Raw genomic sequence first — 21,176 nt, 5'->3', positions numbered from 1 at the left:
TTATTTTAAAGGATTATGATAATTTATCCCATTTAGTTAAATAGTGTGATACTATACAATCTTAAAATTTAAGCTTATTTTATGAGTAAAACAACTCTGCCACAGCAAACCTGCAGACTCAGCAAATTTCCATTTGATTGGATGTTTTATTAAAAAATGAATATAAATAAAATTAGGTTCAACAGGTACCTAGGTTTGCTGCTACAGGTAGGTTATTATAGTGTGTTTTTTTAAGTAAAATATCAATAACTTAGTATAAAATAATTAATTTTCCAAGTTTGAACATAACAAATCTATAAACAAAAAAACTGCAACAGTTAACTAATTCATAATAATAGCATGGTAGCTTAAGATTTCCAATTTACAAATTTAAATATAGAAATTTTGGTTGTGTTTACTAAAAATATGGCGATTATTTGTCACGATTCGAATACTAACCGAAGGGGTTTTCAAAAGGAGATGAAGCAAGTTATTTAAGTACTGTAATATTAGCTCGTACCAAGATCGGAAATGTTGTATGCAGTGAGGAAATCAACCATATTTCGTAAACTACGCAATAGTCATATTAATATTTTATACTCATTTTTACCCATTTAATAAATTAACATTTTAATATTTTGATGGCACTACCACTATCACTCTGATATCAACTGAGTGGGATGAATAATTGTCGTAAACCTTGAAAGTAACCGTCGATTGCGATGGGTTTCACCGATTTTTGATAAATAAAACTAACTATACTATACCATACTTAATTAGTCACCAACATGAACTAGACACGAAAAACACCCATCCAAATTTACAATGGGATGTCAAGTATAGTTAGTTAGTGTGGTGGTGCCATCAAAATACTAAAATGTTAACTATTAAATGGATAAAAAATTAAGATAAAATATTAATATGACTATTGCGTACTTTACAAAATATGGTAGATTACCTTACTGCATACAATATTTTCTGTGCTTGGTACAAATTAATATTACTTAAATAACGGGCTCCATCTACTTTTGAAAATTCATTTGGTTAATATTCTAATCGTGACGAATAATCGCCATCTTTTTAGTAAACACAACAAAAATTTGTGTATTCAAATTTGTTTATTATAAATTTAAAAATCCCATGCTATTCTTATGAATAAGTTAACTGTTGCAGTTTGCTTGTTTATAGATATGTTTTGATCAAACTTGGAAAATTAGTTATTTTATAGTAAGGTATTGTTTTACGTTAAGATATTTTACTTAAAAAAACACACTATAATAACCTACCTGTAGCAGCAAACCTAGGTACCTGTTGAACCTAATTTTATTTATATACATTTTTTAATAAAACATCCAATCAAATGGAAATTTGCTGAGTCTGCTGGTTTGCTGTGGCGGAGATGTTTTATTTATAAAATAAGCTTAATTTTTAAGATTTTATAGTATCACACTATTTAACTTAATAGGATAAATTATCATAATCCTTGAAAGTTACGGTCAATTTCTATGTGTTTCACCTATTTTTGATAAATAGAAAAAACTAAATATACTTAATAACAAATAACTCAAAAACCGTTGGGTTTAGAGATGGTAAATACAAAAAATGTGTATTTTTAGATGACCTACATTTTGTACATTTAGCTTTTTCCTGTATCTCTAATAATAAAGTCACTATAGCAAAAAATACAGAAATATGCTGCCATTTTCCAATATGGCGGCCGTAGCACAGCTTCAATTTTAGGGGACTTTTAGTATGTTCAAAAGGAAGGTACAACCCACATCTGTACCAAATTCCCCGGTTGTGCTAATTTTTTTTGGGTCAAAACATATTATTACTGTACTAAAATGTGTGTTGTTTGAAATACAATTTAAAAATAAACAGCTGTTTCATTAAAAAGTATTATTCACATGGCCAAAATGTAAACAACTCTGTGGAGGGATCTTTAAAGGCTTCTGGGACAGAGTCCTAAGGGATTATGCATAGTTTTTGATAACTCCCTTTCTTTTGAAAACTCATCTGCAGACCAATACCTTTCTTTGGACACCTCTACCAAGTTTCTACGCCCAGCCGTTCTCTCAAATTAGTGGGAACAAAGTTTCCAATTAAAAATTTAGATTCCCCCATGTTAATCTTATGGGAGAAACTCCAACTTTGATGGCCTGTGGGGCAAAGCCCGAGTATTTTTATTACAGGAATTGGTGAAAGGGGGCGTCTACACAAAAAATATTTTATTTTGACACGTCGTTTGTAAAAATCCGTCCATTATTAACGGAGGAGTAGTGTTTTGTAGAAATCGCTTTCACGTATTATATATATAAGGATAAGGATTCATTTGTGCATCGGTACCACTTTTATATCTTCCAGGGGCCTAAATATGTGTTCACCACCTGAGTTGATAAATCTGACTTGTGTCCAATAAGTGGTACAGTTGTATTTCTAAAAAGTGGCTACGTTCCAAAGTTTCCAGTTTAAATTCCCTCCTTGAAAGATTTTTGTGTCTTGAAAAGATGACAAAGATTTCAATCGACTTCATTGACGTCGGTTCAATCTTGGAAAGAAAAGAAATCCGGAACTCACTGATAATGGCCAAGTTAGTGACTCCAGATCGGTCACTTTCAATCGGCAGATTTTTGTTTTATGCTGTGAAGAAAATAAGTGTAATTGTGATAGGAAAGGACAGAACAGGATTTTCATAATAGTTTGTGCGTTGGGAGAACTTGTAAAAATATATAAACCGTAAATATGATTTAATGTTTTTGAATAATACATTTTCTTCATTTTAATTCCATATACAGAAGTAATATTTTGAGCTAATATAAGAATGCATAAATAATATTCAACAAACACTGAAAATACTCAGATACATCTACACATGTACACAATCATTTCATAATAGCTTTATTTTAGTTACCATGTTAAAACCTTTTGTACGAGTCAGAGTTAAAATTAGTAAGCTATACATTTAAAAATGTCTTATTTTCAATCTAAAGCTGAGATATTTGAGAAAAATACATTTTTATCGGTTTACACTCGCAGTGATTTAGTAGTTTCTCTTACAAGACTAACCTCAACTGCTCCGCTTTACCTTATGCTTGAATTTTTATAACAAATTATGATTCTTTAAAAAGCCGAGAGTTGAGTCTCTTTTCTGAGTCCAACGATTGGCTTATAATATAACTAGCTTGTACCGGTACCCGCGTCTTCAGTCTTCACCTGCGTTGCTGCGTTGTTATAACCAACTATACAGGGTGATTGATATAAGTGTGCCAGCCGTTTTATTCGAAAACCATAAGAGATATCAAAAAAAGTTAAATAATAAGTGCCTTGGATTTTTATTTAAACAATTATAGTCAAGTCCAACAAATTATTTTAGCCGCCATTTTTCCAATATGGCTGCCAAATTTAATTTTTCTTACGGAACACCCTGTATTTTATGATGTATTCTGGGAGAAAATGTAACTTGAAGACGATTTTATTCCTGTGATTTTTTTCATAAACCTAACCGTCTCAAAGATAATAATGGTTTAAGTTGTGAAATTTCTAATAGTTTTCGAATGAAACAGCAAACATGCTTGCTTAGGCCTTAACGAAACTCTTTCTCATGCCGAAATTTCAAAACTTTAACCATTATTATCTTTGAAACGGTTAGGTTTATGAAAAAAATTACAAAAATAAAATCGTCTTAAAATTACATTTTTTACATATAATACAGGGTGTTCCATAAGAAAAATTAAAGTTGGCGGCCATGGAAAAATGGCGGCTAAAATAATTTGTTGGACTTGACTATAATTTTTAAATAAAAAATCCAAGGCGCTTGCCTTTTAACTTTTTTTTTATATCTCTTATAGTTTTCAAATTAAACGGCTGGCACACATATATCAATCACCCTGTATGTCAAACAACATAACCATAATATATCATGCAACATAATAAGTAATAGCCAGTCAATAAAGGCTTTGTGTTAGGACAAATTAGTGACAAGCAAGTCCATATATACTGACTGTATAATACACATCAAGATGTACAATGTACCTAAAATCCCGTACTTGTTCGACCCCCATCTCAAAGTCAGGAATTGCAAGGTTTAAATTAAAACAACTAATTGTACATGTTTGTTTGAATTCTGATTCACATAATAAATAGCTTTATTCCACTGCTAAACCAAAGTTTGATAACAATTGCCTCAGTACTTCAGCAGAGCCAAGTACTGTAATATAATCGGTATTTGATTTAAACTACTTTCCACAATATAAATAAATCTTCAGTGCAATCTTTGCTTAATAATAACCAATGTTTTTTCCCTTTGTACTGTATATTGTAATTTGCTAGTATACTGTGGATGGTGTTTTACAAACACACGTCTTTTGTTTACTTTTTCCTTGTTTTTTTCACCAACCTAGTTGGCAACCCATGAGATAATTTTTTTATTTTTTTTAATAATTTGTGTAGCGAAATGGGATTGTTATATTAGATATGTTCCAGACGTCGGGCATCAATTGCATTTTTAGACCAGAAACAAATTCCCTATTTGCAAAATATTAAAAAATGTAGTGATAACAGCGTGACAACCGATACAGAAATGGTATGGGTTATACAGCAATAGCGTTATATAGATTTGCTTGCCCTTCATTTGTTTCGACACACACACAACCATTATTGTCTGGATTAGTACTTCGTACATCGCGGTCGAAGACGCGGCTATAAGTTATTAAGGGCGCAACAAGCTATTTGAATTATAAGCCAATCATCAGTCTCAGGTAAGAGACACAACTCTCGGCTTTTCAAAGAATCTACAGTATTTGAAACTACATTGTAAAAGTTTAGTGATACAGTTTCTATCTCCAGTTGAGGGTAGTCTACTAAGAGAAACTAACAAATCACTGCGAGTGTCAACCGATAAAAGTGTATTATTGTCAAATATCTCAGCTTTAGATTGAAAATAAGACATTTTTAAATGTGTAGCTTACTACATATTACCTAAAAACAATTTTGTCTCTATTTTTGATTTAGTTTTTAACATTTAAAATCATTCAGTAATATATAAACTATAGTGGATTAAGTATTATCGATAGAAGATGCATCTAGCGGAGACTAAGTGAACTGTCACGAGCCTCGACGGTAGCTACATCTAGCGGTGTTTGACTGAACTAGTCTGAAAACCATCGTCGTGAAAATAGTTTTAAAATAGTTTAAATCGACTATTTAATTTAGAAACGAAATACAACTGTACCACTTACCTCGACACAAGTCCGTTTTTATCGACTCAGGTGGTGAACACATATTTAGGCCCCTGGGAAGTTATAGTCTACCAATGGCTAGTCTTATAGTGGCTAATAGTTATACTAATCATATTAATATTATAAGTGTGAAGGTTTGTCTGTGTGTGTTTGGTTGTTCGTTTAAAGTTCAATCACGCATTAACTGCTGGTCAGTTTGGGCTCAAATTTGGCATGATTATCAAATTCCCGATTAATATATAGGCATATTCTTATAAAAAAAATCATTTCGGATTCAGCCCCAGTGGCTTTGTAGTTCCCATGATTTATGAGTATACACATTTAAAAGGAATTAAATAATATAGTCAGCTGTTTAAACTAAACAAGTTGAATCTATGCTATGCAAAAGCATTCAAAAGTTATAAGGTTTACCAACAGGGTGCAACATTATTATTTTTTTTCATTTATGACAATAGATAATCTGAACTAAGCAGTATTAAAAAGCTGGAATAAGCAATAAGAACTGTCAAAGTAAGATTTTTACAGTTATGTTTAGGCTCATGTGTTTAATTTAATGAATAATTTGTGCGAATGCTTGAAAATGTATTTTTTCCTATTGTTTAGGTACAGTAGTAGAGCATTATGAATATGGATTTTTAGTTGGTGATTAAATAAGTGGTTTTCATTTAGTTTTAATTGTAATTTAATCCATGTAGAATCTTTACTCATAACATCATTTTTTAACTGTGCGTAACGCAATGAATATAATATCTTATTTTTGTGATTGTTGTCGATGCCACGACGATACCATATTGTTGCAATGATTGTAATACTCTGTTTATTTCTTAATATGTATAATATTTATGGTTACACCATTGCAGGCGAAGCCGCGGGTAGGAAATAAACGTGACACTATTTTGGTAAAAATCCATGAAATTCATATAATCTTTGTTCCAAATGATGTACAAGGAGTTTTGAGACTAGTTCAGTCAATCACCGCTAGCTTTGCTACCGTCGAGCCTCGTGACAGTTCATCTAGTCTCCGCTAGATGTCTCTTTAGGCTTATAATACTCAATCCACCGTAGTTGACATATTACTAATATTCTTTACATTTTAAAACTGTATAAAAAATATATACAAATTTGTCTTCAGACAAAATACAGTACACTATACATTTAAAATGATCTTATTTTCAATTTAAAGCTGTGGTATTTGACAATGAAACATTTTAATCTGTTGACACTCGCAGTGATTTTGTAGTATCTTTTACATGACTACCTTCAACTAGTCCCAGGCTCATTCATTAGAGTTGTTATTTACCAGTCAATATTAGATTCTTTAAAAAGCCGAGTAGTACAGGCAAAATAGATTAAAATTCACCAAAAAAACAAAAAAATTAGTTCAGGGATGAAACTTTGGTTTTAACTTCGTTTTACCAATAGAAGTCAAGATCCGATGAGTCCCTAACAGTCCCGATGGGGGAACATGGTTTTTAGGGGGTGGGGAGGGGGATTTTGATATAATTCATTATTCACGATTTGAAGTCATTTAGGAAGTCGTTTTTAAGGTTTGTATACACGGTGAATCGATAGGAACCATATTTAGGTCGATAGAACCACCTCCATAAGAGATTTAGCATATTGGTACATGTTTAGTTGTTATTTTTTCTAGGAGGGGTAGGTGGAATTTTAAATAATTTATGATTTTTGACTTATGACTTGTTGGGTGTCGTTTTCAATGGATTTCTACATGCCTAATAGAATTGAACCACTATTTTGTCGATATAACTACATTATTAACAGATTTGGAGTGCTATCTGACTGAAATAAAATAAATGTTTGTGCCCAAAATTAATTATTTAATATTTAAACATAAAAAATAAAACTATTATTTAAACATCAAGTATTAATTGAATGAGTTTATTTTTACAATAAATTCAATTTTTCCCATTATAAAAAATACCCCCGCCGCAGCAAACCTGCAGACCAAGCGAATTTCCATTTGTCTGGCAGGATTTCTACTAAAATTTGTCCTTGAAACTGTCAGATTTATTTCCTATTTAAAAAACATTATTTTTAATGAATAATTAGGTTTGCTGCTACAGGGATGTAATGGGGGTTGTTTTTATTAAAATATTGATAGCTTAGTATAAAATAAACAAAATAGCCAAGTTTGGATTAAATATATCCACAAACAAGTTTATTTATCTACAACAGTTTATTTTCCATTAGAATAACATGGGAATTTTGAATTTACATTTATTTTTTTTCTCCTTAGAAAAAATGGTAATGGTGGTTTGGAAAGAAATTGTGAAATTCTTTGTTGATGGGGTCAAAAATGGGAAAAACCAGTTTTCTCCCCACAAAAGTCTCAATAAACCCATAATACATTGTAATACATTGACGTTAAGTCAGGGTTTAAACCATGTTTTATTATTTAAAGTTCAAGTAAATATCTATTACCTTTGCGTAACCCCTACAAAGTTTGTAAAAATGTTTTATATGTTTTGTACATATGTATACTGTTTTTATATCCTTCAGGAAGTCAAAGGAATACATTATTTATAAGTTACAACGAGGTTTTTAGCGAATTTCCCATATATTGAATAAGATATTACCGTAGGTCTCATGGTAAGACTTAGACCCGGGACCAATTTACATTTTTGTTTTGAGGTCCACAGAAGTCAAAAACACAATCCTTTCAAATTCATATACATATGTGTCCGTTTAGCGTGATAACTCGAGCACAAATTATCCGATTTTGATGTAATTTGGTAGGTACAAACGTGTAAACCTAAATTTATTCTAACGAGTTTGCGAACCAGCATGATTGGACTATGGGGACAGGGGTTTATGGGGATTTTATGGGGAGAAAATTGGGTTTTTCCATTTTGACCTCGTCAACAAAGAATTTCACAATTTCTTACCAAACCACTTTCTAGAGCTTAAAAGATTAAATAGTTTAGTATATACCTGGTTGTACGCCTAACGGTTCAAATCAAATCAAATCAAAATATCTTTATTCACTTTATACATTTAACATACCAATAGTGTCAACGCATACAAAATTGGTTATACAACTTAATCTATAATACTTAACCATACAATTTTACAATTATTTTAGAATGTATAGCTTATTCATTTTTGATTTAGAAACTCATCTATACTATAAGAAGCCAGATTAATTAAGAATGATTTTAATTGCTTTAAAAAATTGGGTTTGTTTTGATCTTTTTTTAGTAAGGCAGGCAAACTTCTTATGAATAAATTGTCAAAATATGAAGAGTTCATTTTTGAAAGTTTCAGCCGATGATGACTTTTTACAGTAAGATTTTTCCACCTTGTGTTGTATTTATTGGATACTTCAGTGTTTTTATCTTTATAAACATGCTGAATAGTTTTAAAAATATACAAACCATACACTGTAAACATTTTCATTCCATCATTACATTGTAAAAAAATTATTTTAATTTTTTTTTATTAAATAAGTTTCTTTTTATTTACGTTTCTTTTATTTACTTTCCGTAAAAATTAAAGTAATTTTTCACCGAATTCTTTTCCTTAAGGATTCTAATCCTTTATGGTTAAGGAGATAATTAAAAAAATTTAAATTTAAAATTCCCATGTTATACTAATGGAAAATAAATAAACTTTTGTAGTTCGCTTATTTGTGGATATATTTAAATCAAACTTGGAAATTTTGTTTATTTTATACTAAGATATCAACATTTCAATAAAAACAACCCCTATTACCTCCCCTGTAGCAGCAAACCTAATGACTCATTAAAATTTAAATAGAAAATAAATAGTAACCCTGTTTGGTAAATTAAAATTTGCTTGGTCTGCAGGTTTGCTGCGGCGGGGGTATTTTACTATAATAGGAAAAATTAAATTTATTGTAAATATAAACTCATTCAATTAATACTTGATGTTAAGTTAATTGTTTTATTTTTTATGTTTAAATATTAAATAATTAATTTTGGGCACAAACATTTATTTTATTTCAGTCAGATAGCACTCCAAATATGTTAATAATGTAGTAATATCGACAAAATAGTGGTTCATTAGGCATGTAGAAATCCATTGAAAATGACACCCAACAAGTCATAAGTCAAAAATCATAAATTATTTAAAATTCCACCTACCCCTCCTAGAAAAAATAACAACTAAACATGTACCAGTACCAATATGCTAAATCTCTTATGGAGGTGGTTCTATCGACCTAAATAAGGTTCCTATCGATTCACCGTGTATACAAACCTTAAAAACGACTTCCTAAATGACTTCAAATCGTGAATAATGAATTATATCAAAATTCCTCCTCCCCACCCCCTAAAAACCATGTTCCCCCATCGGGACTGTTAGGGACTCATCGGATCTTGACTTCTATTGGTAAAACGAAGTTAAAACCAAATTTTTATCCCTGAACTAATTTTTTCATTTTTTTTTAGTATTTTTCCTGTACTAGAGAGTGAGTCTCTGTCTCTGTCTCTTATCTGAGATTCTGAGACCCCCCATTCCCAATCATTCCCACCCAATTCCCTTGTCTCGTTCTCGTTATCTCGTTGTCTGCTGCGTGCTGTGCTGAATGCTGTCATTGCTGTCAGCTGGTCACTGCTGTCTGCTCTGCTTCTGACTCTTTACTTTTATATTTATTTTTATAGTGCTGCTACTGCTTTGCTGAGGACTGATGAGGCTCTGGCTCTGGATCCACCAAGGTTTGTTTATGTTAACTTTGAATTAATTAACGTCTTAGAAAATTAGGGTGATAAGAGAATTAGTAGGCTAGGTTGTTGACATGTGCATGCATTAATGTGAAGTTTATAAACAAACAGCTAGTGAGCCTTGTATCTTCTTGTTGAGAAATATAATTGGGGAAACTAGGCCTGTTGCCTATTTTTCTATAGCTCGGTCTATCATTTTATGATAGCCTATTACCTTATCACTTCCTTATTATCTTCTCCTTTGCTTGAACAAGCAAAGCTGGATAGACTGGTCAAGAATATTTAAAATAAAAAATAAAACTAATATTTACAGTAGGCCTATGTACAGATTTCCGTTTACTGTCGCATTTTTGTATGGTTTATTAAAACTAAAAATTTTGTTAGAAGCCATGATATCATCAGCCTAAGGCTAATTCATCAGTTTTAGGAATAGGCCTACACAGAGGTTACGCGTCCGGTAACCGGAGGTGGATTAGGCGTCTGGCAGTTACCGTTATAACCTAACCTAACCAACCAAACTTGCTGATGATGAAAAAATTGAATGAACGTTAAATTCTACTCTTAAAATAAATTTGTAAATGTCAAAAATTCTAATAAAAGATGTAGGCCTACAGTTAAGAAGAAATGGCATTCAAAGCAAAAATCTTTTACACCGCAAAAGATTAAGATACCAATGGGATTCGAACCATGGACCTCTTGCTTATCAGCCGAGCACTCTATCCACTACACCACAAACACCGATGGCTGTACATCATATCGTTGTGGTAACTTAATGGCGTTCTGGGCCCCCACAACCCGGTGACGTCACTGCCGGACGTCTAAGTTAATCCACGTCTGGTTACCGGAAGGGTTTCCTTTGTGTTGCCTGGGTGTTGGATATAGTATTCAAACATTTCATTTAAATAATCTATGGTTTTACATTATATTTTCTCTTTTTCCAGCTGCTATGAAAATGAACTTTAATAATTTTGAGACATATGATTTTTGAATGAATTGTTATGTTGTGATTACAGAAATTATAGTTTGGTAGCATTTTACTATGATTGAGTAACTTTTCTTTTGTGAATAATTAAATTATTTTCTGCCCAGTATCTAGTCTATTTCTCTTTCCATTTTTGACTTTTAACATTTGGCGACCGTGACAGGACTGTATGAGTTCTTAACTAGATAGTCACTATTGAGATAATGGAAAGAAATAGGAAACTAAGAAAAACCTTCAGAACAGCATTTACCAGAATTTATAATGGAATAAATGAGGAGCTATGCAAAGATGAGCAAGACCTACACAATGTACAGGGTAAATTGAGCTCTCTGGAAGGTAAGATAGAAGAACTAAAAACTTTGGACAGGGAAATTTTAGATTTCTTGCTTGATTCTGAAGCAGATGAAGAAGAGTTAGATGAAGAAATTAAGCTAGCAGATGAATATGTAGAGAAGTTTAATCGAATTAGTTTAGCTGTACAGAGTAGATTGATTAGATCTAGGGATACTTCACCTGAGTCCAATGGGTCTGTAATGAGTAAATCTGCTGCTGTTAGGACTAAGCTGAGGCTACCTACTATTGAATTCACAAAGTTTAGCGGGGATTTGAAGGATTGGCTACCTTTTTGGGCACAATTCAAAAGAATAGATGATGACGAGAATATTGATGATATTGATAAATATCATTATCTTGTGCAGGCTACTTTAGCTAATTCTAGGGCTCGTCAGCTGGTCGAAAGTTATCCTGCTACCGCTGAGAACTATTCAAAAGCTTTGCAAAGTCTTAAAAGTCGTTTTGGTAGAGATGACCTTCTCATAGAAGTGTATGTTAGAGAGCTTTTGAAGTTAGTTCTGAGTAATTTAAACAGTAAGGTAGAAGTTTCTTGCATTTACGATAAACTGGAAACCCAACTAAGAGCATTGGAGACATTAGGAGTAACAACTGACAAATGTTCTGCTATGTTATATCCTCTTATAGAGTCTTGTTTGCCTGAGGAATTGTTGAGAGCTTGGCAGCGTCACTCCGGCTATGAAGTTGATGCTGAACTTAAGGATAGACTTGATGGCTTGATGAAGTTTCTGCAAAAGGAGGTTGCTAACGAGGAAAGGATTACTCTAGCCGCATCTGGTTTTGAAAATAGTAAGCGACCTAGCCAACAGCCTAAAGTAAGTAAATCTACTGTATTTCGACCTAAGCTTAGTTACGCCAGTCATACTGAAATGATGCCGACAGCTGCTGGTTTAGTTAACCCAACGAAGTCTGATAAGTTAAATACTAAAGACATTAAATGTATGTTTTGTGGTTCTAACCACTTAGCTGAAAACTGTAAAGACAGTAAATTGACAGTAGATGAGAAGGTGAAAATCGTTGGAAAAAATGGTTGTTGTTTTACTTGCTTGAAGTATGGTCATAGGAGTGCTCAATGTAAAGTTAGAGTAAAATGTCCCATCTGTGGAAAGAGGCACACTGCTGTTATGTGTAGGGCATCTGCTGCAGAAGGAAGTTCATTGAGTGAACAACCAGGCAAAGAAAGTTCTCTAGCAAACAATGTTCACACAGAAGTGTTTTTACAAACCTTTTTAGTAAAAATTAGAAACCAAAATCGAGAGCGAACAGCACGTGCTTTAATAGATACGGGATCACAGCGATCTTATATTTTGAAAAATACAGCAAAGGAATTTGGCTACGACATAGTCAGAAGGGAGAAGCTAGCTCATGCTTTATTTGGTGGCACTAGTACTGAAACAATTGAACATGCGTGTTATAAGGTTAGACTAAGTGACTTAAATAACAGCTATGCCTGCAATTTTGACGTTCTTGATCAAGATATAATTTGTAACGATGTTACAACAGTTAAGCCTGGTCCTTGGTCCATTGAGCTTGGAACACTGGGAATTAATGTAACAGATGGAGACGGGCCCATTGAAGTTCTGATAGGTGCAGACGTTGCTGGGAAACTTTACACTGAGAAACGATATCTGCTTTCCAATGGGCTAGTTGCGATGCATACTTTGTTGGGCTGGACTTTAATGGGAAGAACCACTGTTGAAGGGAATGACAGGTCCAGTTCTATGGCAGTAACTTCTTTACTGTCCCCTATTGATAATAAAACCATTTCAGATTTGTGGAGTTTGGATGTTTTAGGAATCAAGGATCCAGCGGAGGTCAAGAGTGAATCTTCAGTTAAAAGTAGAACAATGGAACATTTTGTAGAATCTGTTTCAGTGGAAAATGATGGCAGATATCAGGTCAAATTGCCATGGGTTGAAGATCACCCGCCGTTACCCACTAATTTAAAAGTAGCACAGAAGAGACTCAGTAATCTTACAAATAAACTTAATTCTAGTGGATATCTTAGTTCATATCAACAGGTGTTGTCTGACTGGGAGGAATTAGGTATCATAGAGAAGGTTAACGATGCTGATTTGGAAATTGGTCACTACCTACCGCATCGACATGTGATAAAAGAAAACAGTCTTACCACGAAATTGAGACCTGTATTTGATGCATCCGCTAAAGAAAAGAATCAGCCCTCGTTGAACGATTGTCTAGAAAAAGGGGACAATCTAATTGAATTGATTCCGTCCATATTAAATCGTTTTAGACTACACAGATATGGAGTTGTTGCTGACATCGAGAAGGCTTTTCTTCAGATTGGTGTACATACGGATGATAGAGATTTTCTTCGTTTTTTGTGGATTAATGAAGATGGTCAATTGGTTGTTTACAGACACGCTAGAGTGGTCTTTGGAGTTACCTGTAGCCCATTTATGCTAAGTGCAGTAATAAAACTTCATTTAGAAAAAACATTAGACTTGATAGATTCTGGATCGTTAAACTACTCAAGAAAAGTAGTAGAGACACTGTTGAGAAGTTTCTATGTAGATAACTGTATGGCAAGTTTCGATGACTTTTCAGATTTGAATCAATTTGTAGATCAAGCGACTTCTGTAATGAAAGATGCTAGATTCTGTCTTCGGAGTTGGGAGTACACAGAAATTCAGAGTTTCAAAAATGATTCTACCTTGACACCTATCTTAGGTTTAAATTGGAACAAAAATACCGACATGATTGAGTTGAATTTTGAAAACTTTGCGTTTAAAGAAACTGAAATAGTCACAAAGAGATCTATTTTGTCTTTTGCTCACAAGTTGTTTGACCCCATAGGTATAACTTGTCCTGCTACACTCATGCCTAAGATATTGCTGCAGAAAACTTGGGAAAGTAAAATTGGATGGGATGACAAGGTTTCAGAAGAGATAAAACTTTTGTTTTTAGATTGGGCAAAGCAACTTGAGATTTTTTCAAACTTGAAAATTCCAAGATATTTTGGAAATGAAATCGGAGGGAATATTTCTTGGACAGTTCACTGTTTTTGTGATGCAAGCCAGGACGCTTATGCGGCCGCGGTTTTCCTGAGGGGTGAATCTAATGGACTTGTCACAGTTCAATTAGTTCAAGCGAAGAGTAGAGTTACACCTGTCAAGAAGATGACCATTCCTCGGCTGGAGTTACTGGCGGCTACCATTGGCGCTCGTCTAACTGACAACGTCTTAAAGAGTATGGGGTTTGAAAATGTCAAAACATTTTATTGGACCGACTCAACCACCGTTTTGTCATGGATTCGTCGAGAAGATTACTGGGGAGTGTTTGTTTGGAACCGAGTAAAGGAAATAAGATCCCTTAGTAACATTGAATCTTGGAATCATGTTCCAGGTCATATGAATCCAGCTGATTTGCCGTCACGTGGATGTTCTCCTAAGCAGCTAGTAGAGTCGAAATGGTGGGAGGGACCACAATGGCTAAGAAACTCATCAAACTTGTGGCCTAACCAAAACTTCAGTGATGATTGTGATGAGAAAGAAGTAAATTCTGAACTTAGGAAGATCAAATCAACTACAAAGATTATGATGAATTCAAAACCTGAACCAGATTGTTGGTATTACAGATATTTCTCCAGATTTGATAAAATCGTCAGATTGGTAGGCTGGATTTTGAGATTTTGTTCTAACACAAATATGTCTAAACAAAAGATATCAGGAGAATTGTCGGTTGATGAATTGATTAAGGCTCAAAATAAAGTGTTTAAACTTATTCAGAAAGACGCTTTCCATAGTATCAAGGATGAAAAATTGAGCTCATTGTGTCCGTTTGAAGACAGTGATGGCTTATTAAGGTTAAAAACAAAAATCACAGAGAGACCTGATAGTAGAAATTTTAATCTTCCAATCGTATTGCCGAGTAACCATCCTGTTGTTCACAGATTCATACAATACAAACATGAAGAAAATTCACATGTTGGAGTCCAAGGATTGTTATCTATTCTAAGAGAAGATGTTTGGATTATTAGTGGAAGAAGAACTGTAAAATCAGTTATTGACAAATGTGTCAAATGCAAGCGATATTGTGTTAAAAGTTTGGATACTGATCCAGTACCACTTCCTTCGCAACGGGTTCGAGATGCTTCTGTTTTTGAAGTCTGTGGAGTTGACTTAGCTGGACCTGTTTTCCTTCGAGATGGACAAAAAGCTTGGATTACATTATATACATGTGCAGTATACCGTGCCGTGCATTTGGAGTTAGTTACTTCATTATCGACTGAGTCATTCTTGCAAAGTTTGAGAAGATTCATTTCCAGACGGGGTCGACCAACAGTCTTGTTTGCAGACAACGGCACTAACTTCCGAGGGGCTTACAGTGCGTTGAAGCAAATCGATTGGAATAAGATTGTTGAGTACAGCACAATCAAACGTATAAAATGGAAATTCAACCCACCTGCCTCACCATGGTGGGGAGGCTGGTGGGAAAGACTCATAAGACTATTGAAACAGCTTCTTCGCAGAGTCTTAGGAAGAGCTAGTTTGACTTATGAAGAATTTTTGACCGTTTTGTGCAGTTGTGAATCTGTCATAAATAGTAGACCCTTGACTTACATTTCAGAAGACAGCCATGATATGGAAGTTTTGACGCCAGCTATGTTTTTGAATGGTACGAAGGAGTATGGAGTTATTGATTTGGACCAGATCAACTACACAAATTTGTCTCGACGTTGGAACTTTAAATTAAAATTAAAAGAAGATCTTGAACAAAGATTTAGAAGCGAATATTTAAGTCAATTGGTGTTACATTCGAAGAAGAAGAAATCTCGTCAAGTGCAAGTTGGAGAAATTGTTTTACTTGGAAGCGACAATACCAAACGGATGGACTGGCCTTTGGCGAAGATTGAGAAGATACTTCCTGGAAAAGATGGCAACATACGTCTTGTGGAAATGAAAACATCAAAAGGAACAGTGCTGAGACCTATACAACATGTGTTTCCACTTGAATTGGTCCAGCAGAAAGACAATCAAGATGGTAATGAAACATTCGAAGTGGAAGATGAACAAGTAGCTGAAGGTGTTGATAGTGAACATGATCAACCAGTTTACACACAAAGAGGAAGAAAAATTATACCCCCACAAAGATACCTGAATTAATAATTAATATTTTGACTTTGCAAGTCAAAAGGTGGGAGAATGTTGGATATAGTATTCAAACATTTCATTTAAATAATCTATGGTTTTACATTATATTTTCTCTTTTTCCAGCTGCTATGAAAATGAACTTTAATAATTTTGAGACATATGATTTTTGAATGAATTGTTATGTTGTGATTACAGAAATTATAGTTTGGTAGCATTTTACTATGATTGAGTAACTTTTCTTTTGTGAATAATTAAATTATTTTCTGCCCAGTATCTAGTCTATTTCTCTTTCCATTTTTGACTTTTAACACTGGGTGTGACGCTTAAACTTACTATTGTTTTGGTATTATGTGAAATTGAGCATTTGTTTGGTTTTATAACCTAAAGCCTAGAAGTTTTAACAAAGGTAAATAACTACTGTTTGGCCTTACTTTATTTCACAAATGTAAATAGGTAGGTACCTAACTTATAGGCTTAACTTACCCTAACTGTTTTCAATGTAACTAAACTTATAGTTAAGTTACCTTAACTCTAACCTAAAAGTTTTGTATTTGTTTCAGACTAGATATGCAGTTTTCTTTTCTTGTTGAGACAATAAATTAGGCTTACTCTCCAAAACCTTCTAAGCCACCACCGAGCCACCTTAGTCATCATGGCAACTCGCTGGAGCAGTGAGTTCATTATTGCTGAGCATCGCGACTTACAGGTAGGCTATTTTCTTGTTGGGTGAATTATTTCTTCTGTAGCCTAATTAACTTAAATTTTGCACACTTGGACTTCCAATATTCTATTTAATCAATTTACTTAAGCTATATAGCTTAAGTAAATTGATTAAATAGAATATTTGAAATCCAATAAATACGTCTAAGTTCTAGGACGTTACTTAAGAAATGAAGTTAAGTTACATTACTGGAAATCGAATAAGTTCAACCCAAAAGCAAAAAGTTGACTGCAGTAATTTAAATTTTTATTGTTCAATGTTGTTTGAACCCAGTGACAAGACCTGTATTATACAATAATTTAATTTACCTATTTTGCCTAAAAAAGGTCTTGTAGTTAAACTACCAGGTAGTAGTTACTCTGCGCGCATTTCATCGCTCATTGCGGCATTTAACTACAAGACCTTCAGGCAAAATAGGTAAATTAAATTATTGGGTTAATATGCATTTTAGGGTTTGCACGCGATTTTTGAAATTTTTTTTTTCATTCTACTTGAAATTTAACCCTCCGAGTGTCCATAGTTTAGGCCTTAATGTCCGCCTATTTTTGGCGCATTTGCAAGGTTTTATTAAAACGGATCTGAAAAGCTTAAAACAATGTTAATTCTACTGTTCTATATACCATTTTGTTTGGAAAATCATGGGCTTCAATATCATACATAAAACCTAAGGAATATTTGTTGAAATTTTTTAGGTAAAAATAAAAATTATTTTGGAAAAAAAAAAAAAAAAAAAAAAAAAGTTCGCGCTCAATGAAATTGTATAAATTATAGGCCTATAAATATGTGAATATAGCCACTTTGTTCTAAATTTTATGAGGATTACAAATATATAATAATATAAGGAAGTAGATTTGCAAATATAAGTTATGGGCAAAAAACAGATTTCAGTACATAGCGTTTAGCTAAGAATGCATACTAACCAGAGCTAGGAATCTGGCTGATAATTTACATCAATATCACTACATACTTCTTCTGGATCATCAACCAGCCATTCAAAATCACTTAAATCTTCTTATAATGCACCACGTATATCACTACTTTTGATATTTAACACTAAAACAATGATAAACATAATAAAACACATCAGTCATCGGTCCGAGGTTAACTAACCTGTTTACAAATACGCACGTCAGCTGTCTGCTACAATTACGATCGGCTTGGAGAACATAAAGCGCTTAGAGACAGACCTCTGGAGAAAGCTTAGAATATAATGAAAAGAACGATACCTAACTCGATCCAGTTCAATCCGATTTTGTCAGTCATAGAGCCTTCGCTGTAAACAGTGTTCGTGATCGCTGCAGCGACGCATGACATTACACAAAGTGTGTAACGCGTCGCTGCAGCGACGCATGACACTCGGAGGGTTAACGCTGATTCCGAAAATGACGTTCTTTTTCCGTGGAAAATGACCATAACGCAGAAAAACGACCAAAACGACCAAAATATTTTTTTTTACCAAAACACGTCATGTGGGTACTCAAATTAACCGGAATATTAAGCAGATCACGACTATGCAAGAATCTTTTGGATCCGTTTAAATAACCAAGATTTTCACGAAAACGTGATACTACCAGCAATAACTCCAACTCACTAGGGGACAGGTGGGAATTCGGGGTTTTGGGTGGGGGAGACATCTAACTTGGTTTATCATTGTAATTTAATGTGTAAAAAATAATGGGTATTTAGTCGGGAGAATTATGGGAGATATGCTTGAAATTGGGAAAATAGGTTAGGTTGGTTAGTTAGGTTAGGTTGGTTAGGTTATGTTAGGGTAGGTTAGGTTAAGTTAGGTTATGCTTAGTATAATCCCTTTTACCTGTTAAATTAAAACATAAACAATTATAATAAAATAATGACCAGCTGATCCTGATCAGCTGGTATTTTAACACGACAAAAGTTGGAGTAAAAATCTAAAATAGCATCGCATATTTACGTGAAAATCTCGCTTATTTGACCTCGGATCCAAAAAAATTCTTGCATAGTCATGATCTGCTTAATATTACGGTTAATTTGAGTACCCACATGGCGTGTTTTGGTAAAAAAAATATTTTGGTCGTTTTTCCGCGTTATGGTCGTTTTCCGCGGAAAAAGAACGTCATTTTCGGAATCAGCGTTAAATTTCGAGTAGAATGAAAAAAATAATTTCAAAAATCGCGTGCAAACCCTAAAATGCATATTTACCAATTATTGTATAAATTTTTATTTTTCCATTTTAGAAAAGTTTTATCTGGACTAAGCCTCTGCTGAAAACATATTTCTAACTTAGTTTTCAGATTATTAATAAGTTACTATTTTACAACATATAAGATATCAATTCTAATTAGCCTTGGCCTAATATATTTTTTTAGTTTGAATCCTGACCCCTTTATGCTGAAACATTTTCACAGCCATTTATTAGGCAAATTTTCTGCTATTACGTTGGTTTAGATAGAGTAGACAATCTTCTAGATATTTAATAACTTACCCATATTCATTCCTGTAGCCTACATATATTAAATCTTAAAATTGTTTTTCAAGAATTTACTTAACTAATGGTTACTAATCAAACTGTAATATGATTTTTTAGGCGAGTGCGATGGCAGTGGATTCTACAGGCTCATTTGTTCTTCTGGCTGGGTAAGATGTGAAACTTGGTGTTAATAAGTTAACTTGTAGTGTTAACTTTACCTCACTCATTTAAGATCTCAATTACCTATGCATTATTTTGTTTTATAAAGTTGTCTTTATGGTTTGAAGATTATCTGCCGTAAATTATTTTTGGTTGATATTTTAAAATTAAACGATTGTTTTAAAATATGGACTTATTTCCTTATCCACAAAAGATTAAGAAACACAAAAGATATTTAACAAGTATAAGATAGATTTTTTGTGCGTTTAAACTTCAATTGGAATTTAAATTGGTAGATAAGTTCAAAGTTTTCCGTTATACAATAAAACAGAGATGTCAAGAATCTTGATAGTACCGTTAATAATAGCAATCTTGGTAAATCATGGCAGTTTTAAAAGACCCTTTATTATGCCTTACATTTAATCATTAAGACAGACTTTGATAAGAAGTCGACCATTAAGCTATAACATCCAAGCTATATTTTATCATCAACGGAAGTTTCATTGTTGAGGTTTCACTGTTGTTGTGTACTAATTTTAATTTATTATTTCTTTTACGTTTTTTAGGAGAAGATTTTTAGGACTAAAAAAACTGGATGACTCTTCAGATGTGTTGCGTAAATTCCCGAGACAAAGCAAATATGAAGTTGGAACTGCAGAATGGAACCCTAATCACCAGGAGAAGGAGCTTTGCGCGATATCTGTAAGTAGGCCTATAACATCTTAGTTTAAACATAACTTACTCTCTTAATATATTCATGGCCTTCGGGTAACAACTGGGAAAAAAATCTATCAATCACTGGCTGGCCCGACAGACGTCGTCCTGTGCTAATGTGGTTTTATGTCAAATGCTCGTTAATGTTTCAAGATGAGCTCGTTCGCATCACTCAATTTGTCCTGGTTGAAGTTCTTACCCTACACTTACTCACCTGTTATTGTATCCCATAGTTTAATGAAAATATTTTCCTCCAATGCTAATGTAAAGGAAATTTTGTTGAATTTTTAAAATCAAATTACTAAATAACGGGTGGATGGATTAGACATTTCCTTACCTGGAACTAAGAAACTCAACAAAATAAGAATCATCCAATTCGGTGCACTCTTTCTCAAGTTATGGAACACCATCAAAAAAAGGGATTCATTTTTATTTATATAGATTTCAATCCGCCAAAATTTAAGCCTCAAGGAGTGCTATCATCAAATGCGTTTGCTAGTGAATAAAATTGTTTGCCAACTCTACAGTTTCCTCATTCAGTCATCAGAACCTCCAGAGCCCACTCAACTCGCAATATTGATTACACTGACACATCACTGTCTAGCATCACTGCTTCCACGAAGGAATGAGGGGGAGGGACTAGCACTTGGACTGGGCGTAACAGCCTGCACTTCGCTTCACACACACATGATGCTGTATAGGGAGTCGGCTGCAAAGTCTTGTGCTGTGGTTGGTCTAGTGAGTTGTCATCTATCTGATGTTGGTTG

The 21,176-nt window shown here is 33.6% G+C and overlaps 2 protein-coding genes across 3 annotated transcripts in view; both read left to right on the top strand.

Annotated features, from left to right (window-relative positions):
• Positions 1–9,867: 9,867 nt before the first annotated feature.
• Positions 9,868–21,176, top strand: part of LOC128988627 (GATOR complex protein WDR59-like) — a 58,719-nt gene continuing 47,410 nt past the window's right edge. For both annotated transcript variants that reach the window (XM_054410090.1, XM_054410089.1), the window contains exons 1-4: positions 9,868–9,913; positions 16,927–17,072; positions 19,654–19,703; positions 20,262–20,397. In XM_054410090.1, coding sequence (XP_054266065.1) covers positions 17,019–17,072; positions 19,654–19,703; positions 20,262–20,397 — 240 coding nt within the window. In that variant the 5' untranslated portion in view covers positions 9,868–9,913; positions 16,927–17,018. The remainder of the gene's footprint in view (positions 9,914–16,926; positions 17,073–19,653; positions 19,704–20,261; positions 20,398–21,176) is intronic.
• On the top strand, positions 11,105–16,378 carry LOC128989393 (uncharacterized). Its single transcript, XM_054411282.1, has one exon. The coding sequence runs from the start codon at positions 11,105–11,107 to the stop codon at positions 16,376–16,378; it is 5,274 nt and encodes a 1,757-aa protein (XP_054267257.1).

This window comes from Macrosteles quadrilineatus, unplaced genomic scaffold (assembly GCF_028750875.1).
Source record: "Macrosteles quadrilineatus isolate MER2022 unplaced genomic scaffold, UCM_ALF_1.0 Scaffold_3__2_contigs__length_128488019, whole genome shotgun sequence".
Taxonomy (NCBI): domain Eukaryota; kingdom Metazoa; phylum Arthropoda; class Insecta; order Hemiptera; family Cicadellidae; genus Macrosteles; species Macrosteles quadrilineatus.
This window is presented reverse-complemented; position numbering and strand designations above follow the sequence as displayed.

Bases quoted from the DNA above. Each gene is read 5' to 3' on its own strand.
- LOC128989393 (XM_054411282.1), top strand. From the start codon at position 11,105: ATGGAAAGAAATAGGAAACTAAGAAAAACCTTCAGAACAGCATTTACC.